Source organism: Callospermophilus lateralis, chromosome 4 (genome assembly GCF_048772815.1).
Source record: "Callospermophilus lateralis isolate mCalLat2 chromosome 4, mCalLat2.hap1, whole genome shotgun sequence".
In the NCBI taxonomy this organism is placed as follows: Eukaryota; Metazoa; Chordata; class Mammalia; order Rodentia; family Sciuridae; genus Callospermophilus; species Callospermophilus lateralis.
In genome coordinates, this window is record NC_135308.1 from 35,033,678 (window position 1) to 35,059,899 (window position 26,222).

Consider the following 26,222-nt stretch of genomic DNA (forward strand, 5'->3'; position numbering starts at 1 on the left):
TTTTCCTGCTGCTCAGCAGTACCACCTCTGCCATAAATCAAGTGTTCATATATATTCTGGCCCATTTCTGGATTTTATTCTGTTTCATTGTTCTATTGATATGTCCTTGTGCCAGTATCTCACTGTCTTAATTAATGTAGTTTTTTAGTAAGTCTTTATATCTAGCAAAATAATTCCTCTGACTTTGTTCCTTGAAATTTCTTGGCTATACATGACCTTTTGAACATCAATTTAAAATTGAAAATCAACTTTCAATTTAAATTTAACTTTCAATTTTCAATTTAAAATAGAAAATAAACACATAAGCCCTATCACAATTTTGATGTGGATTATATTGAACTGGGAGATCAACTTGAGGAGAATTAACATTTTCATAATATTGTGTCTTCTGAACTATGCATATGTCTTTGCATTTACTTGTATGTTCTTTTATTTCTCTCAGTAATGTTTTATAATTTTCTGAATAGAAGTCTTGTATGTCTTTTCTTAGATTAATTCTAAGTATCTGATATTTTTTGATGCTTTCCTTTTCTCTGGGATTTTACACCATAGATCCTTGCTGTTTTTGTAGCTTCCCAATAGTCTTAATTTTTTTCTGTTATCTTTGTCTAGCTTTTCTATTTGTTTTATTTTTTTTTATTTATTTATTTTTTTTTACTGATTTCAGTTTCTTCTTTACTTTGCCATTTTGGCAAGAACTCCAAGGGCAGAAGGCAGAAATATCTTTGCCATCATGAAAGTATTAAATTTTTCCCCCAAATAATCCTTTGTAGGTACTCTCCTTTGTGCCATGCGACCCATTCTCTCAGCTTCTCCTCCTGGTAGTAACCCCATAGCTCTCCTTGGACACAGCTAGTTTTGGGACGGAATTTATTAACCTGTTTGGTAGACAAGACTTTACTTCCTCCCACCAGTTCTCCCCTCCTCCCTCATCTTCCCAAGGTTTTTAACATCACTTTGGAAATTCCCTATTGGTTGGTTAACTTTGATATCAACACATCTGTAACCATCCTCAGCAACCACATCAGGTCTAATTGCATCTCCATGCTGGGAGGTGAGGCTGTAGACACTCCCTTCTTCCCTCCCAGTTCAGCTTCAGATATTTAAGAACCTCTTAGGGGTGATCTATTTGTTTTCAACTGGACTGTTGCTCCTTACTATTTCTGAACATGGCATTCTTCCATGTCAGCTCAAATTTATCTTATATATTGCTTTAATTTTGTTTATGACTGTTTGTATAAAATAATTGTTTCTTCTGGTAATTATATACTAAAATAATATTTGCTGACTGTAAAACTAATCACAGAAAACATGCATTAATTTTTTAAATTAATTTTTGATGTAGGAGTTTATACAAGAAACAGAAACTTCCGACTGTATAAATCATCAAAAATAGGAAAGCGTGTCGCTTTGGAGGTTGCTGAAGATAACAAATTTTTTCCTAAACAGTCAAAAAGTATTTCTGAAGAAAATCAATATTTCCTTTCTTCCTTGGTCAGCAATGTCAGGTACGTAGTATCAGAACTAAACCACTGTATATTCATGAATAATTATTAATCAGTGGCACTGTATGTTACTGAGATGTGAATTATATAAATTCATTCTACTTTAAGATCAAGAAGGTTCCTAACATTCTCTTTCCTCCATTAACTGAAAAATACTAGTAAAAGTTACCTTTTAACCACTTAGTTTTCTCCTTATATCTTTTTTTTGGGGGGGTGCCAGAGATTGAACCCAGAGGCATTCAACCACTGAGCCACATCCCCAGCCCTTTTTTATATTTTATTTAGAGACAAGGTCTCTCCTGAGTTGCTTAGGGCCTTGCTATGTTGCTGAGGCTGACTTTGAACTCTGGATCCTCCTGCCTTAGTGTCCCGAACCGCTGGGATTACAGGCATGCACCACTGCATGCAGCTCTTTATATCTTTTTATGATTATATTTAATTTATTTTCTAGAATTTCTGAAATGATTATCACATCTGTGAAGAAAACACTACTCCTTGTATTGAATTTGAAAATAGTTACAGTTATTTTCTCATTTTCTCACATACAAACACACATAATCTACATAGCTCTTTTATTCATAAAGTATTTGTTGGGCTAGGAGGGTAGCTCAGTTAGAATCCTTTGCACAGCATGCTCAAAGCCTTGGGTTTGAGCTCCAGCACTGTTTCTCACCAAAATTTTTCTTGAAATCATTACTTATATGGTTCTATCACCTATTTTTTTCCAACATTATATCATGAATATTTGCCAAGTCAATAATTGGCCAACAGTTAGTTATAAATAAAACTTATTGCCTATATAAATTTTCTATTATGGTAACGTTCTTTAACGTACTTTGTTGTCAGATATATTGTTGAACATTTAGCTTCTTAGATTTTGGTCATTTTTTAAAAGTGTGGAAGTCAACCTCATTCATTCTCCTCTTTTCTGAATTGGCAATTTTGTTAGCCCAAAACATTAGGCTGTGATAGACCAAATCATAATTGACTTCCTATAATTCTTTTCTCTTTGCCTTCCCTAAATAGTTTTTAAAGTTAAAAAAAATTTTTTTTTAGTTTTTTAGGTGGACACAATGTCTTTATTTTATTTTTATGTGGTGCTGAGAATCGAACCCAGTGCCTCACACATGCTAGGTGAGCACGCTACCACTTGAGCCACATCCCCAGCCTCCTAAATAGTTTTTTAAGAAAAAAATTCCATAGAAATTAATTTTAAGAATAAACATTTAAAGTACATTGCTGTAGGGAAAGTTGTGTCAAGATATACAGTTAACAGCTATTATATAGTTGGGTGAAAAGATGGATTTTTAAAAATTTTTTTATTGTATCTTTGTATGTTTGTGTTCCTTTAATAACATCATAGAAGTAAGGTCAAAATCTCAGTTTCTTTTCTTTACAGTGAAAACAATAACAACATTTATCTTATAGAATTGTTGGGAGAGTTAAGTTTAATTTGTACACATAAAATATTTACAACAGTTCCCAGCACACGATGTCTGCTCAGAAATGTTCGTTGGTGGTAGTGGCAGCAGCTGCAGTTCTGGAAGTGGTATTAGTGGTATGAAAATTCTTGGACTCTTGCTGCAGTGTCAGTACTAATCTTACATGAAAGTGGAGGATTCTTCTACTGAATAAGACTACCTTAATTGTGTTTTATGAGCCCAAGTAAATACCAAGTATTACATTTCTATAAATAAAGGCTAACTACTACTACTACTACTTCTTCTTCTTTTTTTTTTTTTTTTTTAGTTGTAGATGGACACAATACCTTTATTTTATTTTATTTTTATGTGGTGCTGGGGATCAAACCCAGTGCCTCATGCATGCTAGGCAAGCGCTCTACCACTGAGCCACAACCCCGGCCCCTAAAGATTTTATGATTATCGCCCTTTTTAAATATTACAACAATTTCAAAAAATATCATACTTTAGATTATTGCTTTAGCTGTTATAGAATCCTCAGATTTAAAATCTCTGTATTTGGGGCTGGAGTTGTGGCTCAGTGATAGATCACTCATCTAGTATGTGTGAGGCCCTGGGTTCGATCTGCAGCACCACCTAAAGATAAATAAATAAAGGTATTGTGTCCATCTACAACTAAAAAATATTAAAAAATAATCTCTAATTGAGGGATTTTAAGTGATCAACAACCTATATTTTAAACAAAAATTTTTAATTGGCAAATCATAGTCTTATAAGGTAGGATTAATGTCTTTCTGTGCAAATGTGAAATAAAAATAGAATTATTTGGAATTCAGTTTCCTCTGTGAAGTCATGCCACTTTAATTCTAATATAATATTACTTTATTTCTTTTACCTATATTCTTCAGATTTTCAGATACTTTACGAATTCTTACGTGTGACGCACCTCAGATTAAACGAAAGCAAGCTGAGTATTTGAATAGTACCATCACTTCAGGTAATTTTAAGAAAATAATTTCCTATCAGAATTTAAGGATATAAAGTCTTTTTTGCCTTTAAAATTTTAAGTTTAAAGTTCATATCCACTGATCATTTAAAACTACTAATTTCTATGCCAAATAAAAAAAAGTTTATGAAAATACTAATCACTAATTTGCATTTTATCATATTTTAAAAAATACAAAAGAATTATACATTGTGTATATAAAATAAACACATTTCAAAATAAAAGCTACAGTTTCTTCCACTCTCCTTTCTACAAAGACAGTAGTTTTCTATTTACCCTGCCAACCTTTTTCTGAATTTCCAATATAGAGAACACTCACTTTTTTAATGGTTACAGGGTGTTTCATGATCTGTTATCATAATTTACCCCTTCCTATACTAAAGAACATACCTGTTTTTTCCTAAGACTTCTTACATGAACTTTCAGTAAAATTTTTTCAAAAAATATTTATTTTTTAGTTGTAGTTGTACACAATACCTTTATTTTTATGTGCTGCTGAGGATCGAACCCAGGGCCTTGCACGTGCTGGGTGAGCGCTCTACTGCTGAGCCATACCCCCAGCCCACCAGTAAACTTTTTTATTCACTATTTTGGTTTATCATAATTTATGATAATGAAAAACTGAAAACAATGTAAATATACAATGAAATTGGATTAATTACATACTATGAAATACTATAAAACCATTAAATTTAGGTTTTTATGATGTGGAAAACAACCATTTATGATAGAGAAAAAGTAGGCTCTAATATATGTATATTATGCTCACAGCTTATTAAAATATGGATAACTTTTTATATATTTATTTTCTTCTGATTGTTTAACATGTAATATAGACATTGACTTGGAGACTGTTTCCCTCATTTCTGTACTATCGTTTCCCCAAATTTCTCTAATTACTTATCTTAGAAGTGAAAGATAGATCTTTCTGACTTTGCAAATTAAATGAAATTATAAATAATACATTAAAATGATCACATTAGATTTTTAGGTAGAATTGAGTCAGCAGTTCCTTCTAGTTAGAGACACAGAGAACACACCTGTACTGAGCAAGTTGAGTTTATTTTTCCTTGAAGCAATGGAGAACTACAGGTATCTTAATAAGAGGGTATAAGAAAAGACTTAGAGAATCTGGGCATGGATTAGGGGTTTTTAGAGACTATACAAGGGAACATGGATTTATTCTGAATTGGAAAATCAGTAATTGGTTATCTTTTTTTTTTTTTTTAGTACTGGGGATTAAACTCAGGAGCACTAACCACTGAGCAACACCCCCAGCCCTATTTTGTATTTTATTTAGAGACAGGGTCTCACTGAGTTGCTTAGTGCCTTGCTTCTGCTGAGGCTGGCTTTGAACTCATGATCCTCCTGTCTCAGCCTCCCATGCTGCTGGGATTACAGGTGTGCACCACTAAACCCAGCTTGGTTCTTTAAAAAAAAAATTTTTTTTTTTTTGGTAGATGGATAAAATGCCTTTATTTATCTATTTATTTTTATGTGGTGCTGAGGATTGAACCCAGTGCTACACATGTGCTAGGCAAGTGTTCTACCACTGAGTTACAACTCCAGCCCAGCAACTGGTACCTTAATAGGTCTTATTTAGACAGAAGGCAGATAGATGAGAGGGAGACTGAAGTATTTGTTAGCCAGGATGTGGTGGTGTTTGGCCATTTTTGTGGTGTGGAAAAATGTTCACACTTTGTCTGTTCACAAGTGATTACAGAGAGGGCTTAATTTTGTCTTGAGTCCTCATGACCACAGAGTGACCTTATCTGATGAAATTCTGTGAAGTCATTTATTTTCAACAGAACCCCAAGGCAAAGAAAGGTACAAGAGCCAGGCCGGCTCATGGCAGCTTGGCCAGTAGAACTAGGAAGTGCCTGGAAGCGAAGGGCTACTTTTCTCTTTGTCAGACTGAAGAAATCCTTTGACATTAGTAGTTTGAAAATTAGTTAACATTGGGCCTAAGTGAGTTGAATTTTACCTCCTTTCTTGTAAGAAGCAAGAACCTAGGAACTGACTGGAGGGCAAATTGCAAAAAAGAAAAACAAAAACAAAAACCAAAAACTGATGGGTTGCAAAACTCATAATTGTACTAAATAACAATGTAATCAAAGTTTAACATCTAAACTTTTACCTGTTTCCACTTATAAATAATAATTCTCTTTGTTGCAGTAGAAACCATTGAAGGTTTTCAGTGTTCACCCTATCCTGAAGTTGATCGTTTTGTTCTTTCTTTGGTGAATAAAAATGACATTAAAGGAGGTAAAGCTTATCTTACTCTTTGTTAATTGTTATATGATAGAGTAACAGTACCTTTAGAAACATTCTCTGCATTTTAGGAATTCGGCGCTGGAGCTACTTTTTCCCAGAAGAATTATTGGTTTATGATATTTCCAAATTCCGGTGGTGTGAAAACATTGGAAGAGCCCACAAAAGTAATAATATCATGTGAGTAATATTGTTTATTAATGAGTTGTATGTATTTAATCTATGGTATATTTTAAATGTTTATAAATTTTAAATAAAGTTGAGAATACAAAATTTATATTGGTTTTCTGATAAAATAAGTTGTAATTAAATTTGTATTTGTTGTATTTAGTTAATGTTTTATCACATTTAATTTGAATTTCTTAGTTATTACATTGCTTTTAGTATATACCAGCTTTATTCATACTCTACTTGATAAAATAACCCTTTAGTAAAATCTTGACAAGACTAAAATAGAATTGAGCAGGGAAAGCAAGAAGGCAATGAACAGGTAGACAGATAGTGATGGAAAGGTATGCCACTGCTTTTCACTTGCCATTATTTTTTGACACCTTATGGATCTAGATTGAAATTGGGCAGATTTGAGCAAGAGAGAAGCTCCTCAGTTGCTGTTAAGTTGGTGGTAAAAGGGGTGTTCATTTGTTCAAGACAAAGCATGGTATTTATTGAATGCTTTCTTTGTATGCCAGGTCCTGTTTTAGGAATTTTCTTTAAAATGCCCCCAACAAAAGGAAAAAAAAAACATAAAAGTAGAAATAGAATTTTAAATAATATGGGATATGGTTAGATAGGGATAAACTAGAAACCCAATAATGAGTTAAGCTATGAGAAATTTTGCTGTTTTATGTCTAATGTCAAAGCTGAGATTCCTGGGTAGTCAAGTTGCAGTACAGCACATGCACTAGACAGGAGGAAATGATCATGAAGATTTCCTGGAGAGCTGGAAAATGTGCTGGTAGCATGATTCAGTGCTGCCCTTGACATACTCGCTTTAATTCAGTTTAAAAAGCCGTCATAAACTGTATGTACAATACTAACACAAACCGTGAAAGTGTAGATCACTCATAGTCCCACAACCTAGGAAGAATTTTAGATATCATTTTCATGTATCTTTCTAGTCTTTTTTTAATGTATATAAACTTACCCAAAAAAGTCATTGTCATATACTGGTCATACCAATTTGTATTATGTATCCAGGTCTATTTTGCTCTTTAATTGTGAAATATATACATTTTATTTATTTTTGGTTTTTAATTTATTCCATATTTTTAATTTCTACATTATAGTTGTACATAATGATAGGATTGTTACATATTCATATATGGACACAATATAACAATATAATTTGTCCAGTATCATTTCCCAGTAATTCCCTTCCCTCCTCTCCCTTGATCCATTTCCTCTCCTCTTCTGATCTCCCTTCAAGTTTCATGAGGTTCCCCACCACCACCTTTCTGTTTTCCTCTCTAGCTTCTGCATATGAGAGAAAATTTGACTTTTAACTTTCTAAGTTTGACTTATTTTGTTTAACATATGTTCTCAAGTTTATTCATTTTCCTGCAAATGACATAATTTTATTCTTTATGGCTGAATAAAGCTCCATTGTGTATATATCCACATTTTCTTTGTCTTCATCTGTTTGACTCCAAGACTAATTCCATAACTTGGCTATTGGGAATTGTACTGCTATAAACATGGGTATGTATATATCATTGTAGTATGATGACTTTAATTCTTTAGGATAAATACTGAGGAGTGGTATAGCTGAATCATATGGTGGTTCCATTTGTAGCCTTTTGCCCTAAGTCTCCACACTGATCCTTATAGTGGTACTAATTTAAAATCCCACTAACTGGAAAAATGTTCCTTTTTCTCCACATCCTCTCCAGCATTTATTGTTGTTTGTATTCTTTGGGGGGGGGCAGCAGGGGGGGGAGTGGGTGGGCAGGTACTGGGGATTAAACTCAGGGGCACTCAACCACTGAGCCACATCCCCAGCCCTATTTTGTATTAATTGAGACATAGAGTCTCACTGAGTTGCTTAGTGCCTTGCTTTTTGCTGAGGCTGGCTTAGAATTTGCGATTCTCCTGCCTCAGCCAGTGCCGGGATTACAGGTATGTGCCACTGTGCCTGACAACTGTTTGTATTCTTGATGATGACTGCCATTCTGACTAGTGTGAGATGAAATCTCAGTGTAGTTTTGATTTACATTTACCTAATTACTAACGATATTGAACCTTTTTTCCTATGTTGTCCATTTGTATTCTTTTGAGAAGAGTTTGTTTAGTTTATTTTCTCATTTATTAATTGGGTTATTCTCTTGGTATTAATATCCTTTATATATTCTGGATATTAAGTCTCTGTCAGAAGACTAGTTAGCTCATTTTCTGACATTCTATAGGTTCTTTCTTCACATTCTTAATTTTTCCTTTGCCAGACAAAATTTTTATAATTTGGACCCATCCCATTTATTAACTCTTGGCATTACTTCCTAAACTTATGGGTTCTCTTGAGAAAGTAGTTGCCAATGCCTATGTATTATAACCCAGTGTTTTCTTCTAGGAATTGCATAATTTCTAGGTCTTGATCTGTTCTGAGTTGACTTTTGTACAAGGTGAGAGAGAAGGATCTGGTCTCCTTCTTCTACATATGGATAACCAGTTTTCCCAGTAGCATTTATTAAAAATACTGTTTTTTCCCCCCAAAGTATGGTTTTGGCACCTTTGTCAAGGATCAGATGACTGTAGCTGTGTGGGCTTGTCTCTGGGTCTTCTATTCTGTATCATTGGTCTGTGTGCCTGTTTTTATGCCAATACCATGCAGATTTTGTTACTGTAGTATAATTTAAAGTCAGGTATTGTGATGCTTTCATCGAGGCTTTTATGCCTTAGAATTGCTTTGACTATTCTGGGTCTTTTATTCTTGCAAATGAAGTTTAGGACTGTTTTTTCTAGATCTGTAAAGAATGTCATTGATATTTTGATGGGAATTGCACTGAATATATATAGTGCTTTTGGTCGTATGATCATTTTAAGAACATTAATTCTGTCTCTCCATGAATATGAAAGATCTTTTCAACTTCTTGTGTCTTCTTCAGTTTCTTTTTCAATATCCTATAGTTTTCGTTGTAGAAGTCTTTCACCTCCTTGATTATTGTTAGGCTTTTTTTTAGAGGCTATTATGAATGCCATTTTTTTTCTGATTTTTTTAATGACCACCTGTTATATCTGTCACCCACTTATGAAACAGAACTATATCAAAATAATACCTGGTGGGCCCAACTCCCATTTCTTGTTTTCTTAGGCTCAGAGATAATAGTATTTTCCTGGATTTTATGTTAATTTTTCATTTGCATGGCTATTTGTGGACACTGTTATGCATATTCCCTGATACACATGTTTCAATAGTTTCTTAAAGCATATATTTAAAAGTGGAATTGCTGTCATAGAGTATGTATGTTTAATTTTACTAGATAATAAATTGTTTTCTAAAATGGTTGTCCTAATTTATACTATTTCCAACAGTGTTTTACGACTTTGTATTGCTCCATATTCTCACCAACACTTCAGTAAAGTGAGATTTTAAAAATTTGTTTTGCTAATCTGGTAGTTATAATTTTGTTTTCTGTGGTAACTAATGAAGTTGAGGATTATATTATTAAAATATCTCACATAAATTAGAGATCTTTTTTTTACCAAGATTTACTAACTTTTGGGATAACAGGGATTACAAGGCATAGGCCAGGCAGAGGAAGGCCTGGGACAGCTGGCACTTGCACTGCTGCTTGAGGTTGAAACCCAAGGCAGAAGTGAACAGTCACCACACACAGCAGGGAGCACTGAGGTTATGAAACATCTGTATTTTATACTCATAAAGTTACATAGCATGGGTGATGTTTCTGGGGGAACAAACCTTTAGTAATCCCTAGATTCTAGATTTATTACCATATGTAATCCTAAAGCCAGAAAGATACTGCAAAGAACACGTATAAATGAGAACTGTCCTCCTAGCATTTGGTCCAGAAGTGCCCAGATTTTCTTGTTTTATGGTGCCCTAGTGTTTTAGTAATTTTTTTCATATTTGCTCCAGGGCCAAAAGGAATACCTAAGAGTTTTGTTAATTAGCTACTTTGAAACAATTCGATTAGTAATTATGTCCTAACAGTTTTGTTGCTGTTTGTTATATAATATATATAAATTGGAAGAAGATATTTTATTTCATTCTTAAATATTATTACTTGTTAATGGATAATATGTCCTTTGGGCGCATTGCATAGCCTCTTAAACCTTGGAATGTACATACCATCACCTCCTCCTCATATCTTTCCACATTGATGTTGTTGATACCTTTTTTATCACAACCACCACCCAAAATCCCAACTCCACAAAGGATATCATTGAAAGGAATGAAGTGCAATGTAATATTGAAGATGGAAGCACAAGTAGTTTTGGGATACTTGACAAATGTCAGGTGTAACTGACATTCTTAGAAGGATTTAAATATCCTGCAGTGCCCCAGGGTACCTGTAGTTTTGAAAACTACAGCATTAGCCTGTGTCAATTTGTTACTGGAAGGTAAACAAGTAGATTAGACCAAGTCATTTCTTTTTTTCTCCTGGTACAAGTCCCTTACCACTTGCCCGCCCGCCCTCTACCCCACCAGCCACCATGTGGAATGTTAGCCATTCTATTTCCTTCTCTGTAAAATGGGATGTTTTAAACTACTTAATTAAATTTTTGAGAATTTTATTTAATTTTAAGATTTAAGGTTTGTTATATTTATTTTGCTTAATTTATTTTTATTTAGTACTTTTACAAAAATTTTCAAAGTTACTGGTAAACATTCATAGTACTCTTTAATAAGCTTTAGTATATGCTGCATTTGATTTCTATTTGTCTGCCTTATTTTTTGACTCACCTTGCAGTAATTTCATTAGTCTTCCAATTTTGACCTTCATTCCTTTTACTTAACATTACTTCCTACATTTTATTTTATTAGGGGTGATTCTGATGTCTTTTTCCAAATATTTTGAGTCCTTATTAAACTTTTTTTTCTTGGTTATTTGTATTTGAGCTATAAATTACCAGAATGCTTTTTAAAATATTGATTTATTTGGTAGAAGATTGTTTATGGGTAGATTTGCTCATCCTCAGTTTTGTCAATTTTTTTTCTTTGCTTACATATTTTGAAGCTGTATTACATGGCTGATTCAGGGTTAAGAATCTGTCGTGTGGGGGGAGCTTTTGCAGATTTCTACATTCTTGCCTGAAGTCCATTTTGTGTGAATTTTAACTACCAGTTTTCTTTTGATTAGTATTTTCTATTTTACTTTAAAAATTTCTCCATATTTGTTTCATGCATATCTCTTATAAGCAGCATATAGCTGAATTTGTCTTCTATACAATATGGTTATTAATATTTTTTTTAAACATAAAGGATTCTGGTTGATCTGAAAAATGAAGTTTGGTATCAAAAATGTCATGACCCTGTATGCAAAGCAGAAAACTTCAAATCTGACTGTGAGTAGTTCATTTTTCCATTAACAACAAAGTAAAAACTAGATATCTGTCTATAATAGTTTTTCTATATCTGTATAATAGTTTGATTGTCTTTCTGATTCAGATTTTCCATTACCTGCTGAAGTCAGTCTTCTGTTTCTTCTCAAACAGGTAGGTGCAGTTTTTCATCTTTCTCATTACTAATTGGTTTTTGGCATAGTAGAATAAGTGAGCAGTCTCCAGATACCTTTTAAACAGAATGGTACCTGTTTTCACTTAGGAATGTAGTGTAGTGATTTTCCCATCTTAGCACACATCTGATAATTTTTATGTCATTGCTGCATAAGAAATTATATAATCAATTTATTTAACTAGTCCCAGATGCTTCGAAAGTTTCTCATTTTCACTTTACAAAAAGTAAACCAAAGTAGCCATCTTTTTGTTTCTTTGAACAACCATGGCTGTAGGATGAATTTCTAGAAGTAGAATTGCACCAAAGAATATATACAGTTTTAGTTTCGATAGCTATTATCAGACTGCCAAAGCAGCATTTTTCTTTGGTCTTTTATTTACTCAAGTGATTCATTTTCAGTGTAGAAGAAAAATAGAAAATACAAAGGGGAGAAAAATCTTCCCCACTCATAATTTGACCTAATGTGAAATTTTAGCATACATCTTCTAGAATTTGTGTCTACACCTGTTCGTGTATATTTTTATAAGTCATAATACACAAACTATTTGGTAGGGTTTTTTTCCCCGCTAAAGTGTCACAAATGTATTCAACAAAATCTGTTATCAAATTGCTGTCCATAAAACAGGAAATCAGAGTTCTATAAAAATTGGACACCTAATAACACTACTTTCCTTTCCCAACACTGGATGTTCACCTTCTATTCTTTATTAATGAAGTCAAACTCTTCTCATATTTTACTATTTGTATTTCTATTATGAATTGCATATATCTCTCCTTTGTCCATTTTTCTATGACATTAATGTTTTATAAGAAATTTTGTTAGAAGTGAACCTAGAGTGCTTTACCACTGAGCCACATCTTGAGCCCTTTTTATTTTGAGACAGGGTCTCGTTGAATTTCTCAGGGCCTTGCTAATAAGTTGCTGAGGCTGGCTTTGAACTTGTGATCCTTCTGTTTTAGCCTCCTGAGTTGCTGGGATTACAGGCATGAACCACCATACCCAATTGTGTTGTACTTTTAAATCTTACCTTTGTCTTCTGGGTCATATCTATGAGCACTTTTATACCATTATGGTTAGAATAAATTACTTGCTATAAGCTGAACAAGTGCTTGAGTCTAGAAAACCCACATTATCTATTCAATTAAAAATTATATTAAAAAATTATCTCCTGAAATAACTCATGTCTCCAAGTTTAGAATAGTGGAAATCCTAAGAGCTGGATATAAAAGAACCAACACCTCCAAATACTCTGCCAAACTGCCTGGTTTGAAAGTGTTTATAAATAACTAAGAACTAATTTTAAAAAATGAAATTGTGTCTCTTAGGAGGAGGAGGGATGTGTCATCCTTGATGGGAGTGTTGTTTTGATGACTGGTTTCAGCTGATTTTTAAATTTATTTTTCTGCTTATTTGAAAATACCATAAATATGACAATTTGAAAGTACTTTTGGCATATATAATTGTTACCATTCCTTGGACACAACTTATTTTGGCTATTGTTTAAGATAATCAAGGAACAATGAAGAATACCCATATACATATCACTTAAGCATTTTATCATTTCTGCTTAAAATCTTTTAAAAATATTCCAAATTATTATATTATTGGTGTTATTTATCACTTTTCTATAACATTATCTTATAGATTTTAAAAAGTAAAGAAAATTTCTAACCTGCAAATACCGCATGAAAATAAGTGATTCTCCTGGCCCAACCTTCACCTGGATTTGCCATTTGTTGACATTTGGCTGCCTTCCTCCCTCTAATGTACACATGTATTACTATTTTTGATGATTCTCAAGAGTAAGTTGTAGATATTAAAACCCTTCATTTCTTAATTAAGCATGTTCATGAAGAATAAGGACATTCTTACATAGCTATGGAAAAAAATTTTAAATTCAGGAAATTTAACATTGATGCAATATGCTAATATACAATCCAGACATATTTTGACAATTTTCCCAAAACTGTTCTTTGCAACAATTTTCTTCCAAACCATGTTTACAATTTTTAATATACTTTGTAAATTGGAGAATAAATCTGTTGTGAAGATAGCAAATATATTTTCTAATCTGTCTTTAGCTGGATTAGCCACTTGTTGTAAAATCAAATCAACCTTTGTTGTAGCCCAGTCTGGGAATATTGAAAAATGTCAAGGAACTGCAGGCAACTTAAAATTTGGAATTTCAAGAGTGTCTGAGCTACAAAGGCAACACCTTTGAGTTAATACACTCATCCCATGACTATACTAGAGACAGTTCATCGAGCATATTCACTGTACTAACTGTTGAAGAACTGGTCCTTACTTCATCCCTTAATTTAACATAGATTCAGAGTATGGTGAAATTGTCACATATTGCAACTAAATAACTTTTATCTTCCCATCTTCTTCCCCATTGAAATAAAGGAAGAAGAGTTTACAGAAGATGAAACTGGGCACAATGAAACCAAGAATCCTCATGAGATCCCGTCAAAAGCAGGTGCATCTGCCGATGCTGACTGGGATAATGGCACTGATGATGCTTGCTTTTTAGAAGCTACCGAAGATGCCGAATTAGCTGAAGCTGCAGAGAATAGTCTTCTTACTTCTCACAGTAGTATAGAGGATGAAATTCCTGATGAACTAATTATTGAGGTATTTCAAGAGTAGCTCTCTGTGGACAGTGCTTATTATCCAGGCAAAAATTTGCCTGAAGTCTGAGATTTGATAACAGATTTATTAAATTAGGCCTGGGAGTGCAGCTCAGTGGTAGAGTGCCTGCTTGTCTAGTATGCAAAGGCCCCAAGTTCAATCTCCAGCTGCACAAAAATAATTATATTAACTTATTAAGTCTGTTTATATCAATTGTGTTTTTAATCACTTTATCTTCTAATTTGTTATTTACTAAAGTAAACCAGTTTTATTGAAAATTGGCTTTGGTGTTTTTAAACTCATTCAATAGACATCTCATTAACCAAAATTGGTCCGTGTTCACAATGACATAATTTTAAAAGTTTATTTATAGATTAATACTCATGTCTGGGTTTTAATATCTGGGGCTGATTGAAATAAGGTATCAGCATTTTATTATCAGGAAAGATGACTGTGGCTTCTAAGAAACTTGTTTCATTTATTTTAGTGATTAAGTCATACTTTTAAAAAAGTTTGAGATGTGTTATGTAGGTAATTTTTCATAGACTGGTCTTCTCATTCTTGGCCAAGGAGCTTTCCTAATTGATGATTGATATTTTGCAGATGGTTTTCAGCTCCCAGAAGTGTTCTTGCTTTAAATAACAGAGCTGGAAGGCTGGATGAATCATACTGTTGAAGACAGAAAATTATATAAGTTCACAAATATGACCAATGTCAATAGAACAATTTTTGATAGAACTTTTGATAGCTACTTCTTTCATTTTTTAACCAAGATCATTAAGAAAATTGGCTTTAATTTACTCTGTAATATAAAGTTACAAGGGAACCACTCTACAAAGCTCAAACTGATCTATTTATCCAATATGAATAGTTGGTTCAAGGAGAACTGCAGCATTGGATTAAAACAAAATCATGCCTGTGACAGGTAAACAACTGCTCTGGGCAAGTGTGCTAATCTGAGGTGGGGTTTGCTTGATCTCATATCTATTTTAAAACACACAAAAAAGTAAGGTAGGTATACTTTTACTACAAGAACTGATGGAATGAGAACACCAAGCTTATTATAAAAGTTTATAATAAAAATCCAAAATATCTCGAAAAATTGGGAGGATCAGTTAAATGTCTTAATGGGTTAAGAACATTTGAATTGCAACCTTTAAGTTACAGGTTTTCAATTATATGAATATTTCAGTGAAACTGACATACGTGCATTAAAATGGGTTGGAAATCGAATCTGTAGAGTTTATATATTGTATATTATAACTACATTACATTGTATAATTATATGTTACTTAATTGATCATATTTAAATTTTTATACATGTTCTGCTTTGGGATTTTTCTACTACTCTAGATTTCATTAAATAGCTAAAAAAGTGAAATATAATAAACTTTCTTTGCTTTATATTATGCTGTTTATTTGTCTTAAAGCTTCTAGTACTACACAGCATGGAAATACCCTTCATCATCTAAAGCACAATAAAAAGTAAAAATCCAACTTACCATTTCTTTTATGTTTGGTTCTTTCTCTTGAACAACTGAATAATCGTGATAAAGCTGTTTTAAATTAGATAAGAAATACACTGCATTCCTAAGGGATGACTTTCTCTCCTCAAGTTCATCATATTTTGTTTGTAGTTCTTTTAGTTGTGGTTCTAACCTAGAACAAAAATTTTTCCACAAAATAAACATATAGTGAAGTGTAACAGGCTACAAAGTATGAGACTGTGTATTTAGGTATTCTGCATTAAGTATGAAAAACTAGGGGAGGTATCATTGGATCTGACAAAGATAATTGAAAAAATGAAAGGAGTACTAGGTTTAAATTTTCTTTGTAGGAAAAACCCTCTGACCTGTGATATACAATGAATAATGAACAATGACACCCAGAAGAATATGCCTTACATATGCTAAAATTCATCAATTCAGTCCAGTCTTGGGAGCTATGAATTAACCTGTAAACTTGGTTGGCATTTTATAGTCTCAGGCAGGAGTAGCCAGGCATTGTAGTTTTAACTATGGACAAAAACTTTCCCCTTCTTATCAAAATCCTGTCCACTTTCCAAGGTCTAGTAAAACTAGTGAGAAAACTATCATAGTACTTGGATGAAAAATGTGGACCTTGGGCCACTGCTTCACTTCTTAGTGGTTTAGTTTGTTTATCTATAAAATAAGGGATAATTTAGATTTTATGGGCCAAAATGAGGAGGAAAGGCTGCCAATTTTAATTTTTCCCAAATATAGAAAAAACAACTGTCTTCTACTATGATTTTATAAAAGTCAAGTCCTCTGCTTCCAGCTACCACACTCTTCCACCACAATGTTCTGTCTCCCCTGGGGCCCAGAGCAATGGAGTTGGCCAACCATGGGCTGAACCTCTGAGACTGAGCCAAAATAATCTTTTCCTCCTCTTAAAAATAATAGAGAAAACCCCTTTTTAACAGTCCTTCACATTGAACAAATGCAGCACCCATCAGCAAACTGACTTCTGAGCTGGCAGGATTATGATCAGGAGTCAGAATTACAATCAACTAACAGCAGAGTCTTGCTCCCCCACTTCCTAGGGGTTTGACTGTGTTATTATTCCCCTGTGCTTTGGGGTTTTCACATGCAAAGTTAAAAACATGATATACTACACTTATTCTTACTATATATTTTCGAAATATCCTTCTCCAACTTCTAAAATTATGCCTAGAAAAGGTGTAAAAACTCTTTAAACCTGTCTGAGTGGTCTCACATGCCAACAAAGCAGAGCCTCATTACAGAGCTCTCATCACCTACTTCATAGGATGATGACTAATAGATTTATAGAAAGTGCCCTGCCTCCAAGGAAGCTATTAAGTGTTACTATTGTTACTATGTTACCTTAAGTTTCTAATCTGGGGCTGTGCCAATGGAAAATTTATTATGGGTCAGCCCCTATCCCTAGACAAAATTTAGAAATCAATTGACTAGTTAATAAATTTTTTCCCTTATTAAATCCTTAGGGCAATCTCTTCTTTAAAACTCAGTACTTTACTGGGGACTGAAATGGGGCCAGTTATGTTATATGCATTTATTAATATGTCAAAGTGAACTCACAATTATGTAAGGCAATAATGCACTAACAAAATAAAAAACCAACTTAATACTTAATTACATCTTTCCCAATAATATCACATTCTTTCTCAGGCTGTGTGTGTGTGTGTGTGTGTGTTTTGCAGCACTGAAGATCAAACCCAGGGCCTTGCTTTTACTAGACAAGCAGTGTACTGGAGAGACTGGACTACATCCCCAGCCCTCTCTATTTTAAAACTCCTTAAAAGCAGAAAGCATAGCTGATGCTGCTTTACTCAAGCCTCCAGCTCAGTCCTGGCCTCATAAGAGCAGCAGAAAATGTGTGATCCTGTATTCTGAATCAGCCTGGGGGACTGCCTTGGCCTGCAAAGCCTGTGACGTTCTTCTGGCCCAACAGTATGGATTTACACAAGTGCCGCTCCAGGGTATGCACTTCTGTGGTAACAAAGAACACTTAATGTGTGGTAGCCATTATGAAGCACTTTTCTAGAGATTCACTCAATTCCTACAACACTCTAAGGTACAGGTGGTATCATTATGCCCACACAAAAAAGATGAAACTGAGACACTGGGAAGGTAAGTAACTTGTCCAACACTGCACAGCCAGTAAATTGCACAAACTGGATTCAAACCCAGCAGTCTAATTCTAAAGACTATGCATTAAACCTCTTAAGCAGGCTGTCTTGAGCCAGAGCTGAGAGATATTGGGAAACAGAGCAGTACTGAATTCTCTTGTGCTAATGGGTTCTGCAACTAGGCAACATAACCTGCCTTCCTTGACCATCTGAGCTCAAAGATAACCTGGTGCTTTTAATATGACACTCTACCAAATGACACACTGTACTACTGTCCTTTAAAGTTCTCAGCCAGGATTTTGGTATTATCTTACCGAAGAAGTTCATCTTGGACTTCAATGAGACGCTGCCTTTTCCTTTTAATATCAGAAGTCATCTAAGTAATACAATAATTTGTTAAATTAATGTAAACATTTGAACACTGCCACATACATCGTGCCAGGTACTGGAAGAGCAGTAGGAAACAGAGACTAGGTGTGGCTTAGTGGGCAGTTTTTAGGTTACTGGAGTGTGCCCTTAGGAAACTGTAGGAACCCAGTCCCCTGCTTGCTCTCTTGTGCTCCCTGGCATGATGTTATGTGGTTTTGCTCTGTCACACACTCTCACCATCACGTGCTGCCTCGCCACAGGCCCCAAACCAACAGGTCAACTGGTCATGGACTGGAACCTCCAAAACTACGAGCCCAAATTAACCTGTTCTAAGTTGATTATCTTAGGTATTTCACTATAGTGATAGAAGGATGACTAACATAGATCCCCATTCTTTACCATGCATAACATTTCTCTAACTTAATCAACCACAAGATCAACCAAATAAAAGACTAAAAAAGATAAAAAAATTGTACACGAATTCCAAAATTTGTATAAATTTTTTTAAAAAAGTCTTTTCTTTACTTAACTCTTTATTTGTCAGTATTATTTGACTATATATTTTTTTTGGATACCGGGGATTGAACCGAGGGACACTTGGCCACTGAGCCACATCCTTACTTTGTATTTCATTTAGAGACAGGGTCTCATTGAGTTGCTTAGGGCCACACTTGCTGAGGCTGGCTTTGGACTCGCAATCCTCCTGCCTCAGTGTCCTGAGCTGCTGGGATTACAGGTGTGTGCCACTGTACCCGGCTTGTTTGTGTAATTCTAATCACATAGTGATTTACCTTAGCATTCTTCCTTTTCAGATTTTTCAACATCTGGGCTTCTTTAAGCTATACAAAACAAAAAATAAGCAGATGAATTTTTCCAAAGTTAAATGTTACAGAGTGTTATGGTTTCGATATGAGGTGTCCCCCCAAACCTCCGGTTAATACAGAATAGTCAGAAGTTAGATTGAAATGAAATGATTGGATTTTGAGAATGGTCCATCCTGGTTTGAATAACTAGGTGGTGCCTCTAGTCAGATGGGGCATGGCTGGAAGGGTTCATCTTCCCTGCAGCTCCCTGCTCTCCCCCTTTCCTCTGCTACCCTGTGGCCATGAAGGGAGCAGGCCCTGCACTTCCCTCGTGCTGTTCTGCCTCACCTGGGCTCAGAGCAGAGGAGTCAGCCATGGATGAACTAAGATCTCTGAAACCATAAGCCCCAAATAAACTTTGCCTCCTCTCAGTTGTTCTTGTCAGGTATTTTGGTTACAGCAAAACAAAGCTGAATGAAACCCTTAGTTTCATATGTAGTTTATAGTAAAGTTTTTAGTTTAAAAACAGCATGTAAAATGTGGGTAGCTCTAATGCACTGTTATCCTATTGACAATAAGTGCAAGCTTTTCTAAGACAACAATGTGCTGCCCCAGCATTAAAAAAAAATTTAGAGCAACAAATTCATGTCAGTAAGCTTACCATTCTGATGAGTTCTTCTTTAATATTAAAAGAAAATTTGTTGATGGCTTCCTTACAAATTTTAGATTCTACTCTTTGTCTGTAAAGGAGTCAAAAGGGGAAAAAAATCAAACTAGGTATTAAAGATTTTGAAAGGTGTGCTTCATTTGCTTAGGGCATAAACACACAATGTGACATACACTACTGTACATATCTAAGATGACAATATTCAACCTGTAGCCCTTTCTCAGACTCAAAAAAAAAAAAAAAAAACTGGAAATGTTTTAGCAGGAATTTTTTTTTTCCCCCTAAACCTTCTGGTGCAGGTCATTTAATTTCCTGGAATTAGCCAAGTCCACAGTGATACCAAGTAATGTAGAAATCCTTAAAGCAAATCCTGGCTTTTTCCTACTACCTGATCTATTGACTAGCAGACTTTATTCTGGGCAGCCACAAGTTATCTGCCAGTGCCTCAGAAACTTTAGAGCTGACCCAAAGAAAGTGGTTCGGGCCCCTGCCACCAGGGAGAAGAGATGTGGTGGCCATGCTCTTGTTCCCCAGGTGGGCACACTCTTGGCTGGAAAGGAGACGCACTGTGACTGGGTTCCAGCAGCAGCAGACACTCTGCTAGGTCTCTGGCCCATTAATTTTTTGTCATCTTATTGTTGGATCCTAAGAGTTCTTAGCATACTTTGAATAACAGTCCTTATCAGACATCTTTTGCAAATATCTTCACCTATCTTTTCATTCTTGAAAGTGTCTTACATGGAAGAAAAAAAGTTATTGAGGTTTGGTTTATCAATGCTTTCTTTCATGGATAGTGCTTTTGGTATTATTAATTTATTTTCAAATCCAAGGTCATCATTTTTTTCTTCTCCTGTTCTAAGAGTTTTATGGCTTTGCATTTTATATTTAGGTTTATAATTCATTTTGAGTTAATATTGTTAAGCACATAAGGTCTTTGTCTAAATTCTTTTTTTCTTTTTTTATATGCGGATACCCTACGGTTTCAGCACAATTTGTTGAAAAGACTTTTGTATCCATTTTATTGTCTTCCCTCCTTTTTCAAAGTCAGTTGACTACATTTCCATGGGTGTGTTTCTGGGCTCTGTATTCAGTTCCACTGATTTATCTATCTATTATTTTACCAATGCCACACTGTCTTGTTTATAGCTTTATGGTAAATTTGTTGTCAGGTAGTATTAGTCCTCCAACTTTGGTCTTCCATCTTGATTTGACTATTCTGTTTTTTGCCTCTCTATTATAAACTTCAGAATCAGACTACTGATATCCATAAAATAACTTTCTGGGTTTTTTAATGAACTTGACATCTTAACAATATCAAACTTCTCTATCCATAAACATGAAATCTCTCTCCATTTATGCAGTTCTTCCTTGATTTCTTTAATCAGAGTTTTGTAGTTTTCTTCCTACATATTTCTACATAGTTTGTGAGATTTATGCCCAAGTATTTTATTTGGGGAATTGCTAATGTAAATGGTCTTGTGTTTTTAATTTAAAATTCCATTTGCTTTGGATAGTACATAGGAAAATAGCCGACTGTTGAATACTAACCATGTATCCTGCAACCCTGCAGTAATCAATTTCTAGTCCCAAAAAGGTTTTTTGGTCTGTTCTCTCAGATTTTCTACAGAGATGATAGTATGATTGTGTCATCTGAGAACAAAGACAGTTTCACTTCTTTCCCAATCTATATACTTTTTCTTGTTTTGTCTTATTATCTAGGACTTCCAGTGTGATGCTGAAAAAGAATGGTGAGACGGGATAGACTTTCCTAGTTCCTGATCTTGGTGGGAAAATTTCTAGTTCCTTATCATTCAGTGCAATGTTAGCCATAGGTTGTTTTTTTGTTTTATAGATATTCTTTATCTAAAGTTAAAGAATAGAGTGGTGTATTCCTAATTTTACCAATAGTTTTTGTCATGACATGGTTATTGGATTTTTATCAAATGCTTTTCCTGAATCTATTAATATGATCATGTTAATTTTTCTAAACACGATTTTCTAAAGTTGAATTAACTTTGCATACCTACTTGGTGTTGGTGTCTAATTCTTTTTCATACATTGTTGAATTCAATTTACTAACATTTTGTTGTGAATATTTCCATCTATTTTCATGAGATAATGGTCTACTTTTTTTTTTTTTTTTTTTTAATGTCTTTGATTTGAGTAGAAGGTGATGCTGGCCATACAGAATGAGTTAGGAAGTATTCCTTTTGCTTTTATCTTCTGAAATATTGAAGAGAAATATCTAATTTCTTCCTTAAAAATGTGGTGAAACTCACCAGTGAGTCCATTTGGGTTTAGTGCCATCTGTTTGGGGGGAGTTGCTTTTGATTCAGTTTTTTAAAACACTGACCTATTCACATCACTTATTTTTTCTTTTGTGTGTCAGATTGTTTCTTTCAAAGAATTTGACGACTTCATCTAGGTTATCAAATTTGTAGCCATACAGTTGTTCATAGTTTTCCTTTATTATCCATCTACTATTCATGCAGTTTACTATGGTGATGACCCCTCTTTCATTTCTGACAGTAATAATTTGTGTTCTCTTTTTTCTCTTAGCCTGGTTAGAGGCTTATTGATCTATTCTGATTTTCTCAAAGAACGAGTTTTTGATGTTGATTTTCTCTATTCTCTATTTTAAACGTCATCGCTTTCTACTCTGATTTTTATTCTTTTCTTCTAAAGATTAACTTTGGCTTTAATTTGCTTCTTTTTCCTAATTTCCTAAAGTGAAATGTTAGATGATTGAGGCACTGATTTGTTGTAGTTTCATTTTCGCTTAGTTCATAATATTTTAAAATTTCTCTTATGATTTCTTCTTTGACCAGTATGTCTGTTCTTTAGAAGTGTGCTGTATACTCTCCCAACATCTTGAGATTTTCCAGCCATCTTTCTGGTATTGATTTCTAATTTGTGTTCTGTGAGCAGAATATGATTTCTATTTCACTCTGGTAAAGTGTGTTTTATAGAATGTGGTCTATCTTGGTGAATGTTTCATGTGTGCTTAATAAATATATGATTTCTTCTGTTGTTGAATGAAGTAGTTTACAGATTCCCATTGCAGGTTAAGCATCCTTATCCAAAATCTGAAATGCTCTAGTAACTGACATTGAGTAGACATAACATTAGATGTAAGTTATAGATTTCAGAGCATTTCAGATGTCCAATCTTCAGGTTAGGGATGTTCAACCATAAAGCATAGGCAAATATTCCCAATTTAAAAATGCTGAAATATGAAACACTTAATGTTCCAAGCATTTCAGATAAGGGATATCCAACCTGTACATTGTTTTTAATCTAACATTTATTTTTTATTCTTCCTTAGAATTTACGTCTGTGCTTATGTTCCCCATCTTCTCCAACAAAGATGTACAAATGGTCATCAAGTATATAAAAAGATGCTACACAATACTAACCACAAGGGAAATACAAATCAATGCCACTTACATCCATTGGGTTAACTATTATAAAAACACATCAACAAAAACCTAAAAAACAGATGTTGGTGAGAATGTGGAGAATTTACGGAAGACATAAATTAATGGAATGACATCCCATGCTTATAGATTGGAAGACAAAATATTGCTAATATGTCCATACTACCTAAAACAATCCAAAGATTCAACATAATCCTTAGCATAATACCAACAACATTTTTTGCATAAATAGAATATCCTAAAATTAAAAGGATCCCAAAAGTAGCCAAAACAATCTTAAGAAAAACAGCTGGGACCTCATACCTTCTGATTTCAAAACATACTACAAATTTACAGTAATCAAAACAGGATGGTAGTGGCAGAATGACAGACACAGACCAACAGAACAGGACATAGAACCCAGAAATAAACCCTCACCTATCTTAAGGGTTTACGATCTTTGACAGGGTGCCAAGGTTACACAAATGGGCAATAATAATTTCTTCCAACAATGGTGCTGGAAAAAGTGGATCCACATGCAAAAGAATGAAGTTGGACCCTTACCTTATACAATATACAAAAATCAACTCTTAAGTATATTTTAAGTACAAAATGGAAGAATCTGAAATTTATAATACTCCTAGGAGAAAAGCTTCATGACACTCAATTTAGCAATAATTTCTAGCATATGACATCAAAAAACATGAGAAACAAAAGAAAGAATAGACAAAGGAGTCTACATCAAACTTAAAAACTTCTGCACATCAAAGGAAACAATAAGGCAATTAAAAAAGGCAACCCACAGAATGAAAGGAAATAATGGACCAAGTACTTGAATAGACATTTCTCTAAAGAAGGTATGTGAATGGCGACCTTACAGAAGGGAAAATGTTCACCTACACTAACCATGAGGGAAATGCAAATGGAAACCACAATTTTATACCTACCAAGATGGCAATTATAAGTGTATGAAACAGGTGTTAGCAAGAATGTGGAGAACTGGAATTCTTGTGCACTGATGATGGAAATGTAAAATGATGTAGTTCTATGGAAAACAGTATGGTAGTTCCTCAAAACACAGAATTACCATACAGTCTTCTGGATATAGACACAACAGAACTGAAAGAAGGGACACAGATATTTGTACACCAAAGTTCATGGCATTATTCACGATAGTCAAAAGGTGAGAATGCATGTGTACTGGTGAATGAATGGATAAAGAAAATGTGAAATACATATGCTGAAATATTATTCAGTCTTAAAAAGGAAGTATATTCTGACACATGCTACATCATGGAAGAACCACAAAAACATTAAAATAAGCCAACTGCAACAAAACAAAAACACTATATGACTCCACTTACATGAGTAGTCACATTTACAAAGAAAGTGGAATGTCATTGCTGAGGAGGAAAGAGAAATGATGAGTTGTTTAAAGGGTGCAGAATTTCAGTTTTGCAAACTTAAGTTCTAGAGATGTGTTATAACAAGATGCATATGGTTAACACTACTATATACTTATAAATGGTTGATGATACATTGTTATGTGTTTTTACCTCAATATGAAAATACTTCTATAATCCACAACTATCAGAATCGTTATAATACAAAATAGTATTCCAAATATGATTTCACTGATGAATTGTTAATAAGCTCTGCTAAATCTAAGATTATGACGTTGGCACTGGGGTCCCATGCTATGGCTCATGGGGAAGTCCCTCTTTGGGTAGAAGTCTAGCTTTCCTAGACATTTTCATGACATCTCTTGGGCTGAATGGCAACCTTCTTTCTGAAGGCACATGTTAGGCGTCATGGTTTAGATATCACAAAAGCTGATGTGTGAGATAGTGCAAGAAAGCTTGGAGATGAAATGACTGGGTTATGAGATCCTTAACTGTGGGAGGCCATCCTTGCACGTGATTTGAGTTACCTCCCTGGCTGAGAGGAGCTTAAACACAGCCGTGTCTGAGCCATTCCCCACCCTTTCCCAGGTCCGAGGGCTGGTCCATGCAGAGGCGTGCCTGGCCACTGACCTTGGGATGCTGCACCCCTTAACCTTCATTGGATGGGATTTTTCCCTTAAATTTTTTGTTCCCCAATAAAAGCTCACTCCCTGGCGTGCTCTCCCTCTCTCTCTAGTCTCTTCTGTAAACCTCGCCACCGCATTAGGTGGCTGGAGGCGGGAGCTAGGAGAAGCTGTCTCAGAGCTGGGGTTAAAGGTAATGAGAGTCTATCTCTTTAATTTAAAACTCACCAGCAATTTCTTATGAACCAAACCTTCTTTCATGAAGCTCCTGCTGGTGGTGTGGCAGACTTAACCTAATCATCGTGTTACTTCACTTGAATGAATTAACTGGGTGGTAAGGATTAAGGGTGTGGGTGGAGGTAGGTCTTTGGAGGAATGCCTTTGGGGCATATATTTTGTCCTTGGTGAGCAGAGTCCTCCCTCTGCTTCCAAGCAGTCATGTCCTACGCTGCTTTCTTCCACCACATTCTTCCGCCCTAGTGTTTTTTCTGCCTTACTTCTGGCCCATAGCCGTAGAACCAACCATGGATTGAGACCTCTTAAACTGTAAGCCCCTGTATGTTGTTCTGGTTGGGTCTTTTGGTCCACACTGATGAAAAAGCTGACTAAAACAGTGGCCAAAAATCCCCCAGGGCAGTGTGGGACAAACTAAGTCTTGGGGCAGAACTGAGGGATATCCCTGGTTTAAACAGAGGGGCTCAGAGAAGTTCCTCTGTTCTTGTTATTTCTTCTTTCCTTCCACGCCTGTGTCCTCCCCAGCACTGTGTTGTAGTCTGTGCCTTC

General features: G+C 34.7%; 2 protein-coding genes across 5 annotated transcripts in view; one reads left to right on the plus strand and one right to left on the minus strand.

Annotated features, from left to right (window-relative positions):
* Positions 1 to 15,881, plus strand: part of Primpol (primase and DNA directed polymerase) — a 36,691-nt gene extending 20,810 nt beyond the window's left edge. For 2 of the 4 annotated variants that reach the window (XM_076852393.1, XM_076852396.1), the window contains 8 exons: positions 1,346 to 1,508; positions 3,835 to 3,923; positions 6,108 to 6,197; positions 6,275 to 6,383; positions 11,641 to 11,723; positions 11,827 to 11,873; positions 14,303 to 14,530; positions 15,131 to 15,881. In XM_076852393.1, the coding sequence (XP_076708508.1) occupies positions 1,346 to 1,508; positions 3,835 to 3,923; positions 6,108 to 6,197; positions 6,275 to 6,383; positions 11,641 to 11,723; positions 11,827 to 11,873; positions 14,303 to 14,530; positions 15,131 to 15,169 (848 nt within the window). In that variant the 3' untranslated portion in view covers positions 15,170 to 15,881. Of the gene's footprint in view, positions 1 to 1,345; positions 1,509 to 3,834; positions 3,924 to 6,107; positions 6,198 to 6,274; positions 6,384 to 11,640; positions 11,724 to 11,826; positions 11,874 to 14,302; positions 14,531 to 15,130 lie in introns of those variants that run through there. The other 2 variants (XM_076852395.1, XM_076852394.1) reach the window with 2 other exon arrangements.
* Cenpu (centromere protein U) overlaps positions 14,870 to 26,222 on the minus strand; it is a 31,298-nt gene continuing 19,945 nt past the window's right edge. Inside the window, exons 7-11 of the mRNA XM_076852397.1 lie at positions 19,992 to 20,070; positions 19,319 to 19,366; positions 18,473 to 18,534; positions 16,030 to 16,186; positions 14,870 to 15,196 (exon numbers count right to left, since the gene is read on the minus strand). Of these exons, the coding sequence (XP_076708512.1) occupies positions 15,083 to 15,196; positions 16,030 to 16,186; positions 18,473 to 18,534; positions 19,319 to 19,366; positions 19,992 to 20,070 (460 nt within the window). The 3' untranslated portion in view covers positions 14,870 to 15,082. The remainder of the gene's footprint in view (positions 15,197 to 16,029; positions 16,187 to 18,472; positions 18,535 to 19,318; positions 19,367 to 19,991; positions 20,071 to 26,222) is intronic.